The 16,549-nt window shown below is 37.9% G+C and overlaps 1 protein-coding gene across 2 annotated transcripts in view; it reads right to left on the bottom strand.

The window, feature by feature from the left end:
• CAB39 (calcium binding protein 39) overlaps positions 1–16,549 on the bottom strand; it is a 108,356-nt gene that overhangs the window by 45,059 nt on the left and 46,748 nt on the right. For both annotated transcript variants that reach the window (XM_034955342.3, XM_055109198.2), the window contains one exon: positions 15,909–16,065. In XM_034955342.3, the coding sequence (XP_034811233.1) occupies positions 15,909–16,022 (114 nt within the window). In that variant the 5' untranslated portion in view covers positions 16,023–16,065. The remainder of the gene's footprint in view (positions 1–15,908; positions 16,066–16,549) is intronic.

Below are 16,549 nucleotides of genomic sequence, written 5' to 3'. Positions count from 1 at the left end.
TTCAAATTCTGTTCCCTTTCACACTTTGCCTGCCAAAAACCTTAAAAACCAGCTTAAATGTCACTTCAAACCTGTCATCTCTGTATCTGTCTCTGACAGACGTAGGAACTGCTTTATCCTCTTGGTTCCCACAGAATTTTATCTGCGCCCCCAAGTCCCTCTATATTATATTATTTACATGTGTATCTCCTCTACTGGATTATATACTTTTTTAAGAACGGGGACAAGGTTTGACTCCTATGCCTACCTGCCCACACAGAGAGGCACTAAAATGTCTGTGGATTCAATCAAACTGGGGATCTCTTGCAAGAGATAATGATGCAAAAGTAAAGACAGTAGACAACAACAAAGGCAACCATGCATGAAGAAAACGTTAACTCCAATGCGCACCACTGTTAAGTCATCTTTTTAGAAATAATTTTGAAAGGATCTATTTAGCAAAATTTTCCATACCTGTGTTCATTAGTTTACATAACTGAATTGATTCTAACTTACATATAACTAGTTATTGTTAAGAAATGCCTCAAAGAGGCCAGGTGTGGTGGCTCATGCCTGTAATCCCAGCACTTTGGGAGGCCACAGTGGGAGGATCACCAGGTCAGGAGATCAAGACCATTCTGGTCAACATGGGGAAACCATGTCTCTACTAAAAACACAAAAATTAGCTGGGCATGGCAATGCATGCCTGTAATCCCAGCAACTCAGGAGGCTGAGGCAGGAGAACCAGTTGAACCCGGGAGGCGGAGGTTGCGGTGAGCCGAGATCACACCACTACACTCCAGCCTCGCAACAGAGCTAGAGTCTGTCTCAAAAAAAAAAAAAAAAAAAAAAAAAAAGAAATGCCTTAAAGAGCTCAGATTTGGGGGGAATGATGAGGCTTAAATTATTATTTTTTGTTTTTTTGAGTTTCTTTAAACCCAATCTTTAACAAAAGAATCATTTTAAACAAGAGTCCTCTAAATATTTACCCATTTATATTTACTGCCTGAAATATCAATTCATTCTACAAGAAGAGATTAAATGACCTTGTTGAAAAAAGAAAGTTCTATATCAAAGTAAATGAAGACCAAGATGTGAAATGGAATCTAAAAGTGAACTGACAGATACTGTTGGTGCCAAGTATTTGATAATAAGAACAATTCTATTATCACATTAATTCCAGTGATAAATGCTTTCTACCTCCCCCAACCCCCACCTCTTTACTAAAGAAAATGTCTGCATAGTCTAAGCTGAATGATCATGGACTAAGGAAAGTCTATTAATAACCTTCTGGTGTCCAAGATTACTGTAAACAAGTTTAGTAACCATGAGTCACTGTTAAATGGCCATGCTATGAAGAGGCTACTCCCTTTCCCCCCTCTTAAAATATGTCAGCAAACTTACTCCTCTCATGAAATGAGTGAATATAGCTATTCAACCCTGTGAACACAAGCATTCATCGTAAGGAAGGGAACCACCTATAAGCTGAGCAAGGCAGCCATACCTCCTTTATACAGCATGTGGTGGGCGAAGAGTGTGTAAATAGTCCCCCCACACACCACATCTGTTTGGTTGTTGGCAGTGAAAGACTAAGTCCCACCCCACCCCTGCCCCCAGTTACCTAAAAATAAGGATGGTAACATTAACCGCTTTTTTAAAATGTAAGAAAATTAGTTTTGTATGAATTCTTTTAAAAGAATTAGTCTCCTAAGAGACTAATCTATTTGTATCATACACAATTCTTAACGTGGTAACTATGTACCATATAAAACAAATACAAATACCAACATATAACAAATAAAGGAATAAACACTCAAATGTTATATTTATCATTTTGTCTGTGAGATCACAAGAAATGGATGTAAAAAGCCCAGGGACATAATGAATAAAGTGGAAAAAGGCATAATTTTACCATGGATTTGGCAGAGCTAGGTGTGAATTCCGTCTTTGACTCTAATATAATGAGTCAAAGTAATAAGCCTAGTAAATAACAGCTTTCTTCATCTGGATCACGGGAAACCAGAATCAATTCTATCTCAAAATAAGATGGGGGACTCTATACAAAGGCACCTTGCAAAGTATGGTGGTATATCGATGTAAGGATATGTCAACAGTGCAAAGCTTGAATTCCTTCTAGAATACTTAACTAAGTGGTCACCTAGTCCATGCCAATACCTCTTCAGAAACAGAAAACTTGCTGTCTTCTGAAAAAGTCAGCTTCCACTTACTGTTTTTCCTAATATCAAGACAAAATTGGACTTCTTGTTTTATTTCCACTCATGGGTCTGAATTCTACCTCCTGCCACGATCAGTTCGAATCCTTTTGTTACATTATATGGTCTCCCAAATACATTTTACTAAGAGCTACTCTGCCCTACAACATTACTCTGCTCAAATCTTCTCCCTAGGCTGTACCTCACATCTTGAGGTCATTCAACTGTTCCTCACAGTAGAGTTTTCAATTTCTATGTCAGCCTGGTCACTCCTCTCTCGGCACACTGCAGTTTCTCTACATCCTCAAGTGTGGACTTGCCTATACAGAGTAGAAGATAATCGCTGAATTTCAATAGTGTATTTCAAGTATTGCAATCTAGCCTTCCAATGGCCTTTCTGGGTGCTTTATGGTTTCTAAGCCACATCTGCCCCAGTTGGTACATGAACAGTCTTTTTTTATTCACTACTGAGTTATAAATGACATACAATGAACTCCACATATTTAAAGTACCTAATGTAACACACACACACACACACACATATATATATATATATATACACCCATGAAACCATCAAGATAGTGAACACATCTGTAACCACCAAAACCGTAACCACCAAAAGCTTCATGCCCCTTTGTGGTTCCCTCCCTCTACCATGCAACCCTTCCCCTACACATCTTTATCAAAGCTAAAGCAACCACTGATCTTTCTGTAATTATGGATTAGCTTTGTTTTCTAGAGTTTTGTGCAAATAGAATCATATACTATGTGCTCTTTATAGTCTGGCTTCTTTTGTTCAACATAATCACTTTGAGATTCATCCATGCTGTTGTGTACAGCAATATATATTTTTTTTAATTGCTGAGTAGTACTCTGTTACATGGATGTACTACAGTTGGTTTATCCACATGTCTGGGCTATTTACAAATAAGGCCGCTATGAACATTTAGGCAAAAGTCTTTTCATGAACATATATTTCTTGTTCTCTTGGGTAAATACTTAAATGGCTAGATCATATGGTTGGTTCGAGTTTGGTTTAAAAAGCTGCCAAACTAGGCCAGGCGTGGTGTCTCACGCCTGTAATCCCAGCACTTTGGGAGGCCGAGGCAGGCAGATCACGAGGTCAGGAGATCGACACCATCCTGGCTAACACGGTGAAACCCCGTCTCTACTAAAAAATACAAAAAATTAGCCAGGTGTCGTGGTGGGCACCTGTAGTCCCAGCTACTTGGGAGGCTGAGGCAGGAGAATGGTGTGAACCAGGGAGGTGGAGCTTGCAGTGAGCCGAGACTGTGCCACTGCACTCCAGCCTGGGCAACAGAGTGAGACTTCATCTCAAAAAAAAAAAAAAAACCTGCCAAACTATTTTCCAAAGTAGTCATACCATCTTATATTCCCACAAGCAGTTCCAGCTGCTCTGTATCCTTGCCAACATTTGGTATAGTCAATATTTTCCATTTTAGCCACTCTAATAGCTGTGTAGTGGAATCTCCTTATGGTTTTACTACACAATTTCCTAATGATTAACATCTTTTCAAGGGCTTATTTGACATCTGCCTATCTCCTTTGGTGAAATGCATATATGAATATCTTGCCCACTCTTAACTGGATTGTTTCTAACTGTTAAATTCTGAGAATTCTTTATATATTCTAGATGCAGTCTTTTATCAGATATATGCTTTGCAGACTTTCTTCCAGTTTGTGGTTTGTCTTTTTCATTCTTCTAACAGTGTCTTCTGAAGAGCAGGTTTTAATTTTTATGAATTCCATTTATCATTTTTTTAAAAATGAATTGTGCTTTTTGCATAACATCCAAAAATTATTTGCCTAACCCAAGGTCACAAAGATTTTCTTCTGGCAACTTTATAATTTTAGGTCTTACATTTGGCTATGTGATCCATTTTGAGTTAATTTTTAAATATGGTATGAGGTCTGAGTCCTATCTTTCTGCCTACTAAATAGTTTCAGCACCAATTGTTGAAACAACTACCTTCTTTCTGCACAACTACATTTATGCCTTTGTCAAAAATCAATGTTCCATACATGTGTAGGTCTATTTCTGCACCCCAATCTGTTCCATTAATATATCTTGTCTATCTTTGCACCGACACCACACTGTTTTAACAACCATAGCTTTTTAAGTCTAGAAATCAGACAGTGTGAGCCCTCCAACTTTGTTTTAATTAGTTATTTTGATTACTCCAGGTCTTTTGCACTTCCATTCAAATTTTAGAACAAACTCTTTGATTTAAAAATCCTGCTGGAATTGCACAGAATCTCTAGATACATTTGGAGAGAAGTGACATTTTAACAATATTGAGTTTCCCAACCCATGAACAACATGTATCTCCTGCTTATTTGGGCTAATTTCTCTTAGCAGTATCTTGCAGGTTTCAGTGTACAACTCTTTCACTTCCATCCCTATTTCATGTTTTTATGCTATTCTAAATGGTATTTTTAGCATTTCATATTTTTTGATGCTATTCTAAATGCTAGTTTTTTTCTTTTTCTTTTTTTCCATTCTTTTTTCCCAATTACACCTAACACTCTTGAATACAAGGTATTTTTAAATTTCAATTTTGGACTGTTCATTGCTACTATACAGAAATACAACTGATTTCTGTATATTGACCTTATAACCTGTGACTCGCTAAACTTATTTACTAGTCTACTAGTTGTGTAGATTCCTTCAGTTTTTCTATGTAGATGATCATGTCATTTACAAATTAAAAGTTTTACTGCTTTCTTTTCAATCTGAATGCCTTTAATTTATTTTTATTGCCTGACTGCATAGGCTAGAACCTCCAAGTACGAAGTTGAATAGTTGTGGTGAAAGTAGATATCCCTGTCGTCTTCTTGATCTCAGAGATAACATGACTTAGCCTTTCACCATATGTATAATGCTAGCTGTAGGATTTTTGCCGATGCCCTTTATCAGCTTGAGAAAATTCCCTTCCTCTATTTCTAGTTTGCTGAGATTTTTTTTTTTTTATCAGGAATAGATGCTGGTTTTTTTCCCCTTTTCATCAATTGACATGTACTTTTTCAATATAGTGAATTATACTGATTAACTTTGTAATGTTATACTAGCTCTGCATTCTAGGAATAAATCCCACTTGGTCTATTATTCAATTTGCTAAAATAGAGAAATTCTGCATCTATGTTCGTGAGACATATTAGTCTGTAGGTTTTATTTTATTGTAATACCTTTGTCTGATTTGGCGATGATTATAATTCTGACCTCACAGAATGAGTTAAGAATGATTTCTCTTAAATTTTCTGGAAAGGTTTACATAGAAATTGTATTATTTCTTCCTTAAACATTTGGTAGAAATCTCTAACAACGCCATCTGGGCCTAGAGTCTTCACTGTGATAAGGAAGGGTATTAACTACATAGGGCTATCAGGTTATCTATTTTTTCTTGAGTTAGCTTTGGCAATTTGTGTCTTTGGAGTTTGTCCATTTCATCTAAGCTGTTGAGTTTAATGGCATGCAGTTGTTCATATATTCCCTACTAACTTGTACAATCTGTGGTAATGTCACTACAGGAATCTCTCACTCCAGATAATGGGAATTTGTGTTTTCTTCCTCCTGGTCAGTCTTAGCTAGAGTTTATCAATTTTCTTGATCTTTTAATTTTTTTTTTCTATTTAACTGATTTGTTTTGATAGCTATTTCCTTTCTCCTGCTTACTTTGTATTTAATTTGCTCTTGTTTTTCTAGTTTTTAGGGTAGAAACTCAGACCTTTCTTCTTTTTAAATATATTTTAACATAGATATTTAGTGCTAGAAATTTCCCTGAGTAAAGCTTAGCAGCATCCCACTAATTCTGAGATGTATTTTTGCTTTTATTCCACTCAAACTACTTTCTTTTTTTTGAGACAGGGTCTCACTCTGTCAGCCAGGCTGGAGTGAAGTGGTGTGATCTCAGCTCACTGCAGCCTCCACTCCTGGGCTCAAGCGATCCTCCCACCTCAGCCTCCCGAGTCCCGGCCCTTTTTTTTTTTTTTTTGTATTTTTAGTAGAGACAGGGTTTTGCCACATTGGCCAGGCTGGTCTCCAACTCCTGAGCTCAAGTGATTTGCCTGCCTCAGTCTCCCAAAGTGCTAAGATTACAGGCATGAGCCACTATGTCCAGCCTCAAACTACTTTCTAATATCTTCTTTGATCCATGAGTTATCTAGAAGTACGATATTTAGTTCCTAAATATTTTGGGATTTTCTAAGGATTTTTCTGTTATTCATTTCTAATTTAATTCTATTGCAGTCTTGGAACATCCATTGTATAACTTTATCCTTTAAAATGTACTGAGACCTTTTTCTTTGACCCAAAATATGGTCTACCTTGGTAGATCTTCCATGTAAACTTCAAAAGAATGTGTAGGTGTGTTCCACAGTTGTTGGGTGTTCTATAAATGTCAATCAGGTCAAGTTGGTTGACAGTACCATTCTGGTCTACCTAGAAAATCCTTGCTGATTTTCTGCTTGCTTGTTCTATCAATTATTGATAGTGGGGTACTGAAATCTCCAACTATTAATTGTGTATTTGACTACTTCTTGCAGTTCTATCAGGTTTTATTTTGCTTTAATTTGAAACTCTGTTATTAAGTGCATAAATGTTTAGAATTATTATATCTGTTGGAACATTTCACCCCTACTTTATCATAAAATGACTTTCTTTACCCTTGGTAATATTCTTTGCTCTGAAGTCTATTTTGTCTGCTATTAGTACAGCCCCTCCAGCTTTCTCTTTATGAGTGTTAACAAAGTTTACCTTTTTCCATTCTTCTTACTTTTAACCTATTTAAGTTGCTAACTGTAAAGTACATTTTTTAATAGGTACCATATAGTAGGGATTCTTTCATCCAATCTGACAATCTCTGTTTTTTAAATGGGTTATTCAGACCATTTATATTCAATGTGATTACTGATACAGTACATCTGAGTCTATCATCTTACTATTTGTTTTCTATACCACATCTGTTATTTAATTCCCTTCATCCCTTTTCTGCCTTTTTAAATTAATCAAGTGTTTTTAATGATTCTGGTTTCTTTTTGACACATGGTCTGTTTTTTTACATACAGAGTCATACTTTTATTTGTACTGTGTTTTGTCAATTAATATTAACCATTCCCTCTAACCACTGACCCACCACCTCCACCTAATTGACCCGTTTTTGGTGCCTAATTTAGTCACCCATAGAATGTGCTATTCTCCTCCAATTTTTGTCTTTCACAAACTTGGCTAATTAAACCCTTTAATTCTCTTCATATAACTTAATCACAATGAATGTCAGCTTAGACTTGAGAACTGTCCTAGATCACCAAAACCCTGCCAACAAGCTCACAGTGATTCAATCATCACATCCATTAGTTATGATTATTTATCTAATAGGGAAAAATGTCCCCTGATCACCCTTAACTACAGGGAAGATGATGAACATAAACCTGTATGGACAATACCAGGACCACCAGTAAGTATCTCTTGAGAAAGGACATTTATCTTACTACTTCTGTGGGCAGTAGCACTGAAAAGAAATATAATACAGTAGTTGGCCACCATCACAGAATCCAGAGAACATACCTAGCTATGGTACTCTCTCCTCAGTCACAAATTCAATATATAAACTCTTATAAGTCTTAGCAATATCTGTTTTAACTAATTCAGATAAGATTAAGAATTCAGAAGAGAACAAGATGACTGTGTTTCATGTTATTAGTAACTCTGTTTTTGATTCCATTTTCAATAAATACAACTATTTGTTGAGCTCCATCTTTGAAAGGCTGATGGTCTAACAAGGGGAAAATAGCAAGCATATATCATTATGTATAGTGCACAGGAAACTAGAGCAAGATAAGGGGGAAGAGGAATGCCACACGGTAGGGTTGCATTTTAAATAGAGGATTGGGTGAAAAATGGCACTTGAGCAAAGACTTGAAAAATATAGGAGGTAAGCCAAATAGAGCACTAGGGAAAGAACCTTCCAGGCAAAGGAAAAAGCCAAATGCAAAGGTCTCCAACAGGCAGGAGTATGACTGGAGTGCATGAGGAAAGGAGACCAAAGTGGTGAAGAGTATTAGGAGACAAGATCATAAAGTCATGGGCCTCATTGCTCAAGGCAGGAGTTGGCATTTATTCTTCTGTAAAGGAACAGACAGTAAATATTTTAGACTTTGCAGGCCATATAAGGTCTCTGCCTCATATACTTTGCTTTTTTAACCAACTCTGTAAATGTAAAAACCATTCTTAGGTCACGAGATTGATAAAAATAGGCCTTACAGGATTTGTCTGCAGAACTTACTTTAGGCCCCTGTTAGGACTTTGACTTTTACTCTAAGGAATATATTATTTGACTCATGTTTTGAAAGAATCACTATGGTTGTAGGGAAACCAAGGGAGACCAGTGAAGCAGTGAGCAGGACACTACAGTAATCCAGGGCAGAGAAAAGGACAGCTCAGTGGGAACAAGGAAAATGGGGAGAAGGGATTAGATTTTGGACTTTTTTTTTTCTCCAGATAAAGTGGATAGATTTGGGGAGTGAGAAAATAGTCATGGGTGACCCTTAAGACTTTTGGCCTGAAAAACGGAAAGGATAGAGTTATGCTAATGATGAGCATGAAGAATGTGAGTGGAACAGGTTTTGAAGTATGCATTTTGCTTCAAAACAGAGTAGAACTTCTATCTGTAAAGCTTCAAAATTATCCTGCTGTGATCTGAATAGAATTGCTTTAAGCATGATTTGGGAAAAAATGGCATTTTAACTATATTCCATATTTACGTCTAATAACATAGGCCAGGTAATTCTTGTACCTCTGAACAACATCCTTGAGCTTTCTTCATACAGGTTCAGCGTACTTCCTGATGAAAATGTTCCTGGACATCTTATACTTATTTTTTTGCTGCTATAGTGAATGAGCTACTTTCTTGTAAAATTACATTTTCTAGATATGGTTGGTGATATGATTGGGATATCTGTTCCCTCCAAATCTCATGCTGAAATGTAACCCCCAGGCCAGGCATGGCAGCTCATACCTGCAATCCCAGCAATTTGGGAGGCCAACTGGGATGAAGCTTAAGCCCGGGAGTTCAAGGCCAGCCTGGGCAACATTGTGAGACTCAGTCTCTACAAAAAATAGAAAAATTTGCCAAACATGGTGGCACATGCTTGTAGTCCCAGCTACTTGGCAGGCTGAGGACTGACTGAGCCCGGGAGGTGGAAGCTGCAGCAAGCGATGATCGTGCCACTGCACTCCAGCCTAAGTGACAGAGTGAGACCCTGTCCCAAGAAAACACATAACCCTAGTGCTGGAGGTAGGGCCTGGTGGGAGGTGTTTGGATCATGGAGGTGGATCCCTCATGAATGGCTTGGTGCTCTCCCCATGGTAATGACAGAGTATCACTGTGAGTTCATGCGAGATCTGGTTGTTTTAAAGACTGTAGTACTTTCTAGTGTCTCTCTCTCCTAATAAACTCTCATTTTTCCCATTAATTATCTTGTATTTTGTAAATGTTTATAAATACCTCTACAATAATTTCCCCTCTTTACTTGCAATAGGTATATTCTTTATTTCTAAACCACTTCTTTATGCATTGATTAGAATTTCCAGAACAATGCTCAATAGGTCGCAAGCACCTGGGTTTATAGTCATCAGATTTTCAGTATGACATCAGTTGTTTTTCACTGTTTTCAATTAGTAATGGATTTTCATCTTTCCATTGTTTTCAGGTCTCAGTACTCTCTTCGTTATTTGCATTAGTTGCTACTTCCTTTTGAATCCTGATAAGAAAGTGAACTGGAAATTCCAGGGATTTTCCCTCCTAGTCTTAAACTATTTCAGCATAAGTAATTTGCATGGACTGCTCTTCAGAAATGCCTCCTTCCTTTGAACTAAAATTTATTTTTAATAAATTCAAATGTTTTTCTTTGTTTTGTTTATCCTAATAGCGAAAAGTCTATTCTTGTTCAATGCTGGTTTAGGGCAGGAGTTCTCAATCTCAGCATTGTTAACATTTTTTTGGCTAGATAACCCTTTGTTGTGGGGAGCTATTCATTCCCTGTTTAACAGCATCTCTAGCCTGTACTAACTAGATGCCAGTAGTAGTATTCCCCTAGTGTTCCAACCTGTAATGTCTCCTGACATTACAAGTGTCCCCTTCAGGGCAAAATTGCCCCTGGTTGAAAATCACTCATTTAGTCAAGCAGATGATATGGATTCCATCAGAGACTAAACTTGCCTTCTATCATTCAAGACTCATTTTCAATGTCACCTTCTCAACAAGACTTTCCCTACATAACCCACTTAAATTAGGACACTCTCCCTACCTGCAGCCACTCTCATACACAGTCTTTTAACTATCATAGTACCTTTCAAAGTGCGGACCCTTGAGGTCCTCAAGACCCTTTCAAAGCGTCTGTAAGGTCAAGGCTGTTTTCATAAGACATGCGCTTCCTCCCTCTGTATTGCTATTTATACTGATGGTGCTGACACCATCATGAACCAAGCATGAACAAAGGCAGTGACGCCAAACTTTAATAGCAGTTATTGCAGTCTTCATCACCGTGCACTCAGTTAAAAAAAGTCAGTCCATTGGGAGGCCAAGGCGGGCGGATCACGAGGTCAGGAGATCGAGACCATCCTGGCCAATATGGTGAAACCCTGTTCTCTACTAAAAATACAAAAAAAAATTAGCTGAGTATGGTGGTGCATGCCTGTAGTCCCAGCTACTTGGGAGGCTGAGGCAGGACAATCTCTTGAACCCAGGAGGCAGAGGTTGCAGTGAGCCAAGACTGCGCCACTGCACTCCAGCCTGGCGACAGAGCGAGACTCCGTCTCAAAAAAGGAAAAAAAAAGGTCCAACTTAAGAATGTTCCTGAAGCAGTAAAAATTTAATTTTATTAAATCTTGACCTTTGAATATACATACAATATTTTTAACACTTGGAGTTAACAAATGGGATGTACATATAAAGTACCTTTGGCTCCTTATAGAATGGTTATCTTAAAGAAAAGCCCTTGTGTGATTATTTCAGCTATAAGTTCAACTAACTGCTTTTGTTATTGGAAGACAGACAGACAAACTATTCAGACTTGAATTATCTGGCAGTTATTTTCTCTAAAATGAATAAAATGAACCTGTCACTTCAAGGAAAACGACCAACTATATTTGTTGCCAAATCTGAATTCTGAAATTTGAACAGATCATGAATAAGCCTGACCACATCCCAATACTTAAGACTCTTCTAATGAGATCAGTGGTGTTATTTAAAAATGTTAATTTTTATAATCTGTATAATGTGTCAACATCTGGGAGATCTGTATATGTCAGTGATCCAACACAGATGCTCCTCATAAACTGATGATGGAGCTACATGCAGATATACCCATCAAAAGTTGAAAATATTGTTAAGTCAAAAGTGCATGTACTACACACCCAACTCACAGAACATCACAGCTTAGCATGGCTTACCTAAAATGTGCTTGGAACACAATAGCCTATCATGGGCAAAATCCTCTTACCCAAAGCCTATTTTATAATAAAGTGTGGAATATCTCATGTAATTTATTGAATATTGTTACAAAAGTGAAAAACAGAATGGTTGTATGGGTACTCAAAGTATGGTTTCTACTGAATGTATACCTATTTTGCAACATTGCAAAGTTGAAAAATCTTAAGTCGGGGACCATTTGTACTTTCTTTGGTTTTTTTTTTTTGTTTTTGAGACAGTCTTACTCTGTCACCCACGCTGGAGTACAGAGGCACAATCTTGGCTCCCTGCAACCTCTGCCTCCTCCGTTCAAGCAATTCTCCTGCCTCAGCCTCCTGAGTAGCTGGGACTATAGGTGCGTGCCACCACACGCGGCTAATTTTTGTACTTTTAGTAGAGACAAGGTTTCACTATGTTGGTCATGCTAGTCTCGAACTCCTGAACTCAAGTGATCCGCTCGACTAGGCCTCCCAAAGTGCTGGGATTACAGGTGTGAGCCACCATGCCCAGCCACCATTTGTACTTTCTGAACAACCAAAACATGTTATAAAATCATGTACTGGTAAAAGTTTCGTTCAAAGTACAGAGTATAAAAAGTTCATTCATGTAGTTTAATGTTCAGTAATGCAATCAAGAAACCACCAATTGCATGGTATTAAATATTTTACATTATCTGAAAGGCTATTAAAATACTGCTCTTTTTTCTAATTACACAGCTGTGAGACCAGGTTTTCTTTTTCTTGTCTTTGTTTTTTTTTTGAGACAGAATCTCGCTTGTCACCCAGGCTGGAGTGCAGTGGCACCATCTCGGCTCACTGCAACCTCTGCCTCCCAGGTTTAAGCAGTTCTTGTGCCTCAGTCTCTTTGAGTAGCTGGGACTACAGGCGTGTGCCACCGTGCCTGGCTAATTTTTGTATTTCTAGCAGAGAAAGGGTTTTGCCATGTTGGCCAGGCTGGTCTCGAACTCCTGGCCTCAAGTGATCCACCCACCGCGGCCTCCCAGGGTGTCAGAATTACAGGCGTGAGCCACCACTCCCAACTTTAAGTATACATTTTCTTTATATACTTAAAGCAAAATAATGTTTGAGCAGTTTGATTACAAACATAGCTAAGATAAGCCAGCTGTTTTCTATTAAGCCAGACACTGAGATTTTCAAAACTTAAAACAATGCTACACTTCTCACTAAATTTTTTGTTTTGGACAATATGGTTATTTTTCATTAAAACACATTATTTATAACTTGTAATGAGTTTATTACTTTTAAATGTATTAATAAATATTGTTAAAATTTTCAGTTTTAATTTATAATAGGGTAGCATCAATAGATAACACACCTATACTTACATGAATCTCTTTTGGGTCCTCAATAATTTAAGAGTATAAAAGGGGTCTTGAAACCCAAAAGTTTAAGAAATGTGCTCTATCATCACATCAGTACATTCTATTGCTTTTGTGGCACTTGCTGCCAACTGAAATTCTTTTTCAGCTATGTTTACTTATTTACTGTCCAGCTTTCTTAATTAGAACGGAAGCTACGAAATAGCAGAGACCTTGTTCATCTTATTGAGTATTATATCCCCAGTGCCTAAAATCTGACCCAGCATTTAGGTGTTCAGTACGATTCTGATGAATAGAATGAATGTAATGAGTAGACAACATATTTAGCCACAGACAAAAGATGAACCATTTTTAATTTATGGGACATACACATTATCCTTTCATCAATTTGCAGTTTTAAGATAAGGATTAAGGAATAGCCACTGAGGGCAGTTCCAGCAGACATGTATCATGTCTACTCTGTGGGGTCTGCTCTCTCCCGACTGCCTCTAGAGGCCAGTCTTGGGTACCTCTGCTCTTTGCTGGCTGTTAGCTGCCTCCACCTGGTGCAAAGCCTGTAGGGCTATCAGGACTGCTGAGTGCTTCCTAAAGTTGAAGATGTCCAACTGTGAGAGGGAGGTCAAGTTATGTGCTATTACCTTCTGAGTTAGTAGATGTTAATGTGGTTCAGTCAAAAGTCCCCTCTAACTTCTTGAGGTCACTTTGTTTCTAGTTTCTGGAGCTAAACTTTTCATATTTTTATATCCCCATTGACCAATAAAATGAGAAATGTACTTGAATCCTGTGTTTACAATACCACTTACCAGCCGGGCACGGTGGTTCACACCTGTAATCCCAGCACTTTGGGAGGCTGAGGCTGGTGGATCACCTGAGGTGCGGAGTTCGAGACCAGCCTGACCAATATAGTGAAACCCCGTCTCTACTAAAACTACAAAAATTAGCCGGACATGGTGGTACGCACCTATAGTCCCAGCTACTCTGGAGTCTGAGACAGGAGAACTGCTCGAACATGGAACGTAGAGGTTACAGTGAGCTGAGATCGTGCCACTACACTCCAGCCTGGCTAACTGAGCGAGACTCCATCTCAAAACAACAACAACAACAACAACAACAACTAAAAAACAAACAAAAAACAGTATCACTTACCTTACCCAAGGAAGTTCTCTTAGAATCTATATTCTCTTATTATAAATTGTTTCAATTAATCTAGTTTCCCAGTCCAAAGGGTATTAGAAACATTGAACAGAATGAGAAAATGCAAGGAAGCTGGGTAAGCTTAAGATCAGCCAGCAGCACATACCAAAAGATAATAAGCAATAAAGGAAAATACAGACAGAACAGAAATGATAACTCATAGGTACCGAAGCCAGGACCATTTAGAGTAGGAATAATTAGTTGTATACTCCTCAAACTGACCTGAAAGCATCCATACTACACTGCAGTATAATTCTTATGACAGAAATCCCAAATCAAATAATAATGATTATGACATTCTAAGAGGTTACAACAGATACAAGTGATACAACAACTATGCTGCTTAGTTACCCTGAACTAAGATACCACCTTAGTTCCAGTACCATCACACTCCAGCCTGGTATTATTAATGGTATGTCATATTTTTTACAGTTAAGTACTTACATGTGAATAAGTGTAAGAAAATGACTGCTTATCGGTAGCATATAAATTCAGAGTCAGGAATGATGATGACGCCACAGAACCAGAGACTATGACATTGGTGGCTGAGATAGCAACATCTTTGCCTTTTGATACTTCAATGTACACAAACTTCATTTAATGCAAATTTAAAATATTGTATAAAATTACCTTCAGTCTATGTATACAAGGTGTATATAAAACATAAATGAATTTCATATTTAGACATGGGTCCCATCCCCAAGATCTCATTATGTACATGCAAATATTCCAAAGTAAAAAAAAAAAAAAATCCAAACTCTGAAACACTTCTGATCCCAAGCATTTTGGTAAGTGACACTAAACCTCTACAATTTACTTAGAGAAATAAAGATCAGATCACGAAGATCCTGTGTGTTACAAGAAGAATCTACACTGAAAATGTAAAGCAGAGATTTTTAGAAAGTGCAGTAAGAAGGCTACTGCTAAAATCACAAAGAGTACGAACAACTTCTTCAAGAAGGAATGGAAGTCAGAACTGAATCATAAACAATTTAGGGAGTTGAACAAGATTTAGTGAAAAATTATATTTTAGGGAAGAGAGGGCAAGTCACAAGTGGGATGAAAGTTGGGTTTTGGACTGTGGTGACTGGGTAGATGGAGGCATTTGGCACGGATACACTGAATACAGGAAGAAAACCAGGAGGGGTGTCCTCCCAGGAAGATTGTGGGGGAAGAATCGATTTCAAGAATCAGGTAACTGTGGCACTTATAGCTCTCAAGTTGCCTGCTTGGCCTTCTTTCAAGTATACTTTACTTCCTTTTGTTCTTGCTCTAAAACTTTTACAAACAAACCAACCAAGCAGATAACTGATAACTGTAATCCTAGCACTTTGGGAGGCAGAGGCGGAAAGATCGCTTGAGGCTTGGCGTTTGAGACTAGCCTGGGCAACATAGCACAACCCTGTCTCTACAAAAATAATTAGTAATAATAAATAAATAAATTAGAATCAAACACTTCAAGATGAAATAAACACAATTTAAATAAACTCGAAAACCTGACAGAACAGTTAGAAATCTATTTGTTAGACGAAAATACAGAAGAAAAAGTATGTTGCAACAGCAGCATATGTTGCTTTTGGATGTTATTTTTAAAATCCAAAATAAACCCAAATTGGGACTTACTGATTCCTCACATAAGGTATCTTGCATTTGCTAATTAAGATATTTCAAATATAAATAAAGCCAAATCCATACCTTTTCTGCTTTTTTATCAGAAATGTCTTGCTTTTCCAGAACAGCCATGCTCTCCTTCAGATTCTTCACAATGTCTGCTGGAGATTTGTGAGACTTCCCAAACGGGAACGGCATGACGGCAGCGGCAGGGGCCTCCGCTGCACTCCGCCTGTGCTACCTGGAACACAGCACAAGGTTCATGTGAGCAAACACTGGGATCAATGGAAGACAGACTTTCTAAATCCTAATCTGGGAAGAAAACCCGTGTTTAGGCAAGTCATTTTACATAACTTTCAAAATCAGTAGGAACAGGGAAATCCACAAATATATGCAAGAAATGATAATACACAGATGTCTTAGAATTACAGAACACTGTATTTTTCAAAACACTTTGTTTTTCTTTCCTTCAAATCAATTGCTCTCCTAACCACGCAAATGGGGACGAACATGCTGACTGATGCTGCTGAGGTAGAGAGCAGCAGCTCCCACTCACGGGGCAACTGCTACTGCCAGGCCTGATGCTGAGCACTAGAATTCAACATTTCATGAAACCCTTTCTAACAATCTCCTGCTCCTATTTACTGGTGAAGTTTAGCAAGGTTGAGCGTCAGGCTCAAGGCACTAAGTGGTCAAACAAGCTCAGATCTGACTTGATCCAAAGC

The sequence above is a fragment of the Pan paniscus genome, chromosome 13 (assembly GCF_029289425.2).
Source record: "Pan paniscus chromosome 13, NHGRI_mPanPan1-v2.0_pri, whole genome shotgun sequence".
In the NCBI taxonomy this organism is placed as follows: Eukaryota; Metazoa; Chordata; class Mammalia; order Primates; family Hominidae; genus Pan; species Pan paniscus.
Note: the sequence above shows the minus strand (reverse complement) of the source record. Positions and strands in the feature narration are given on the sequence as shown.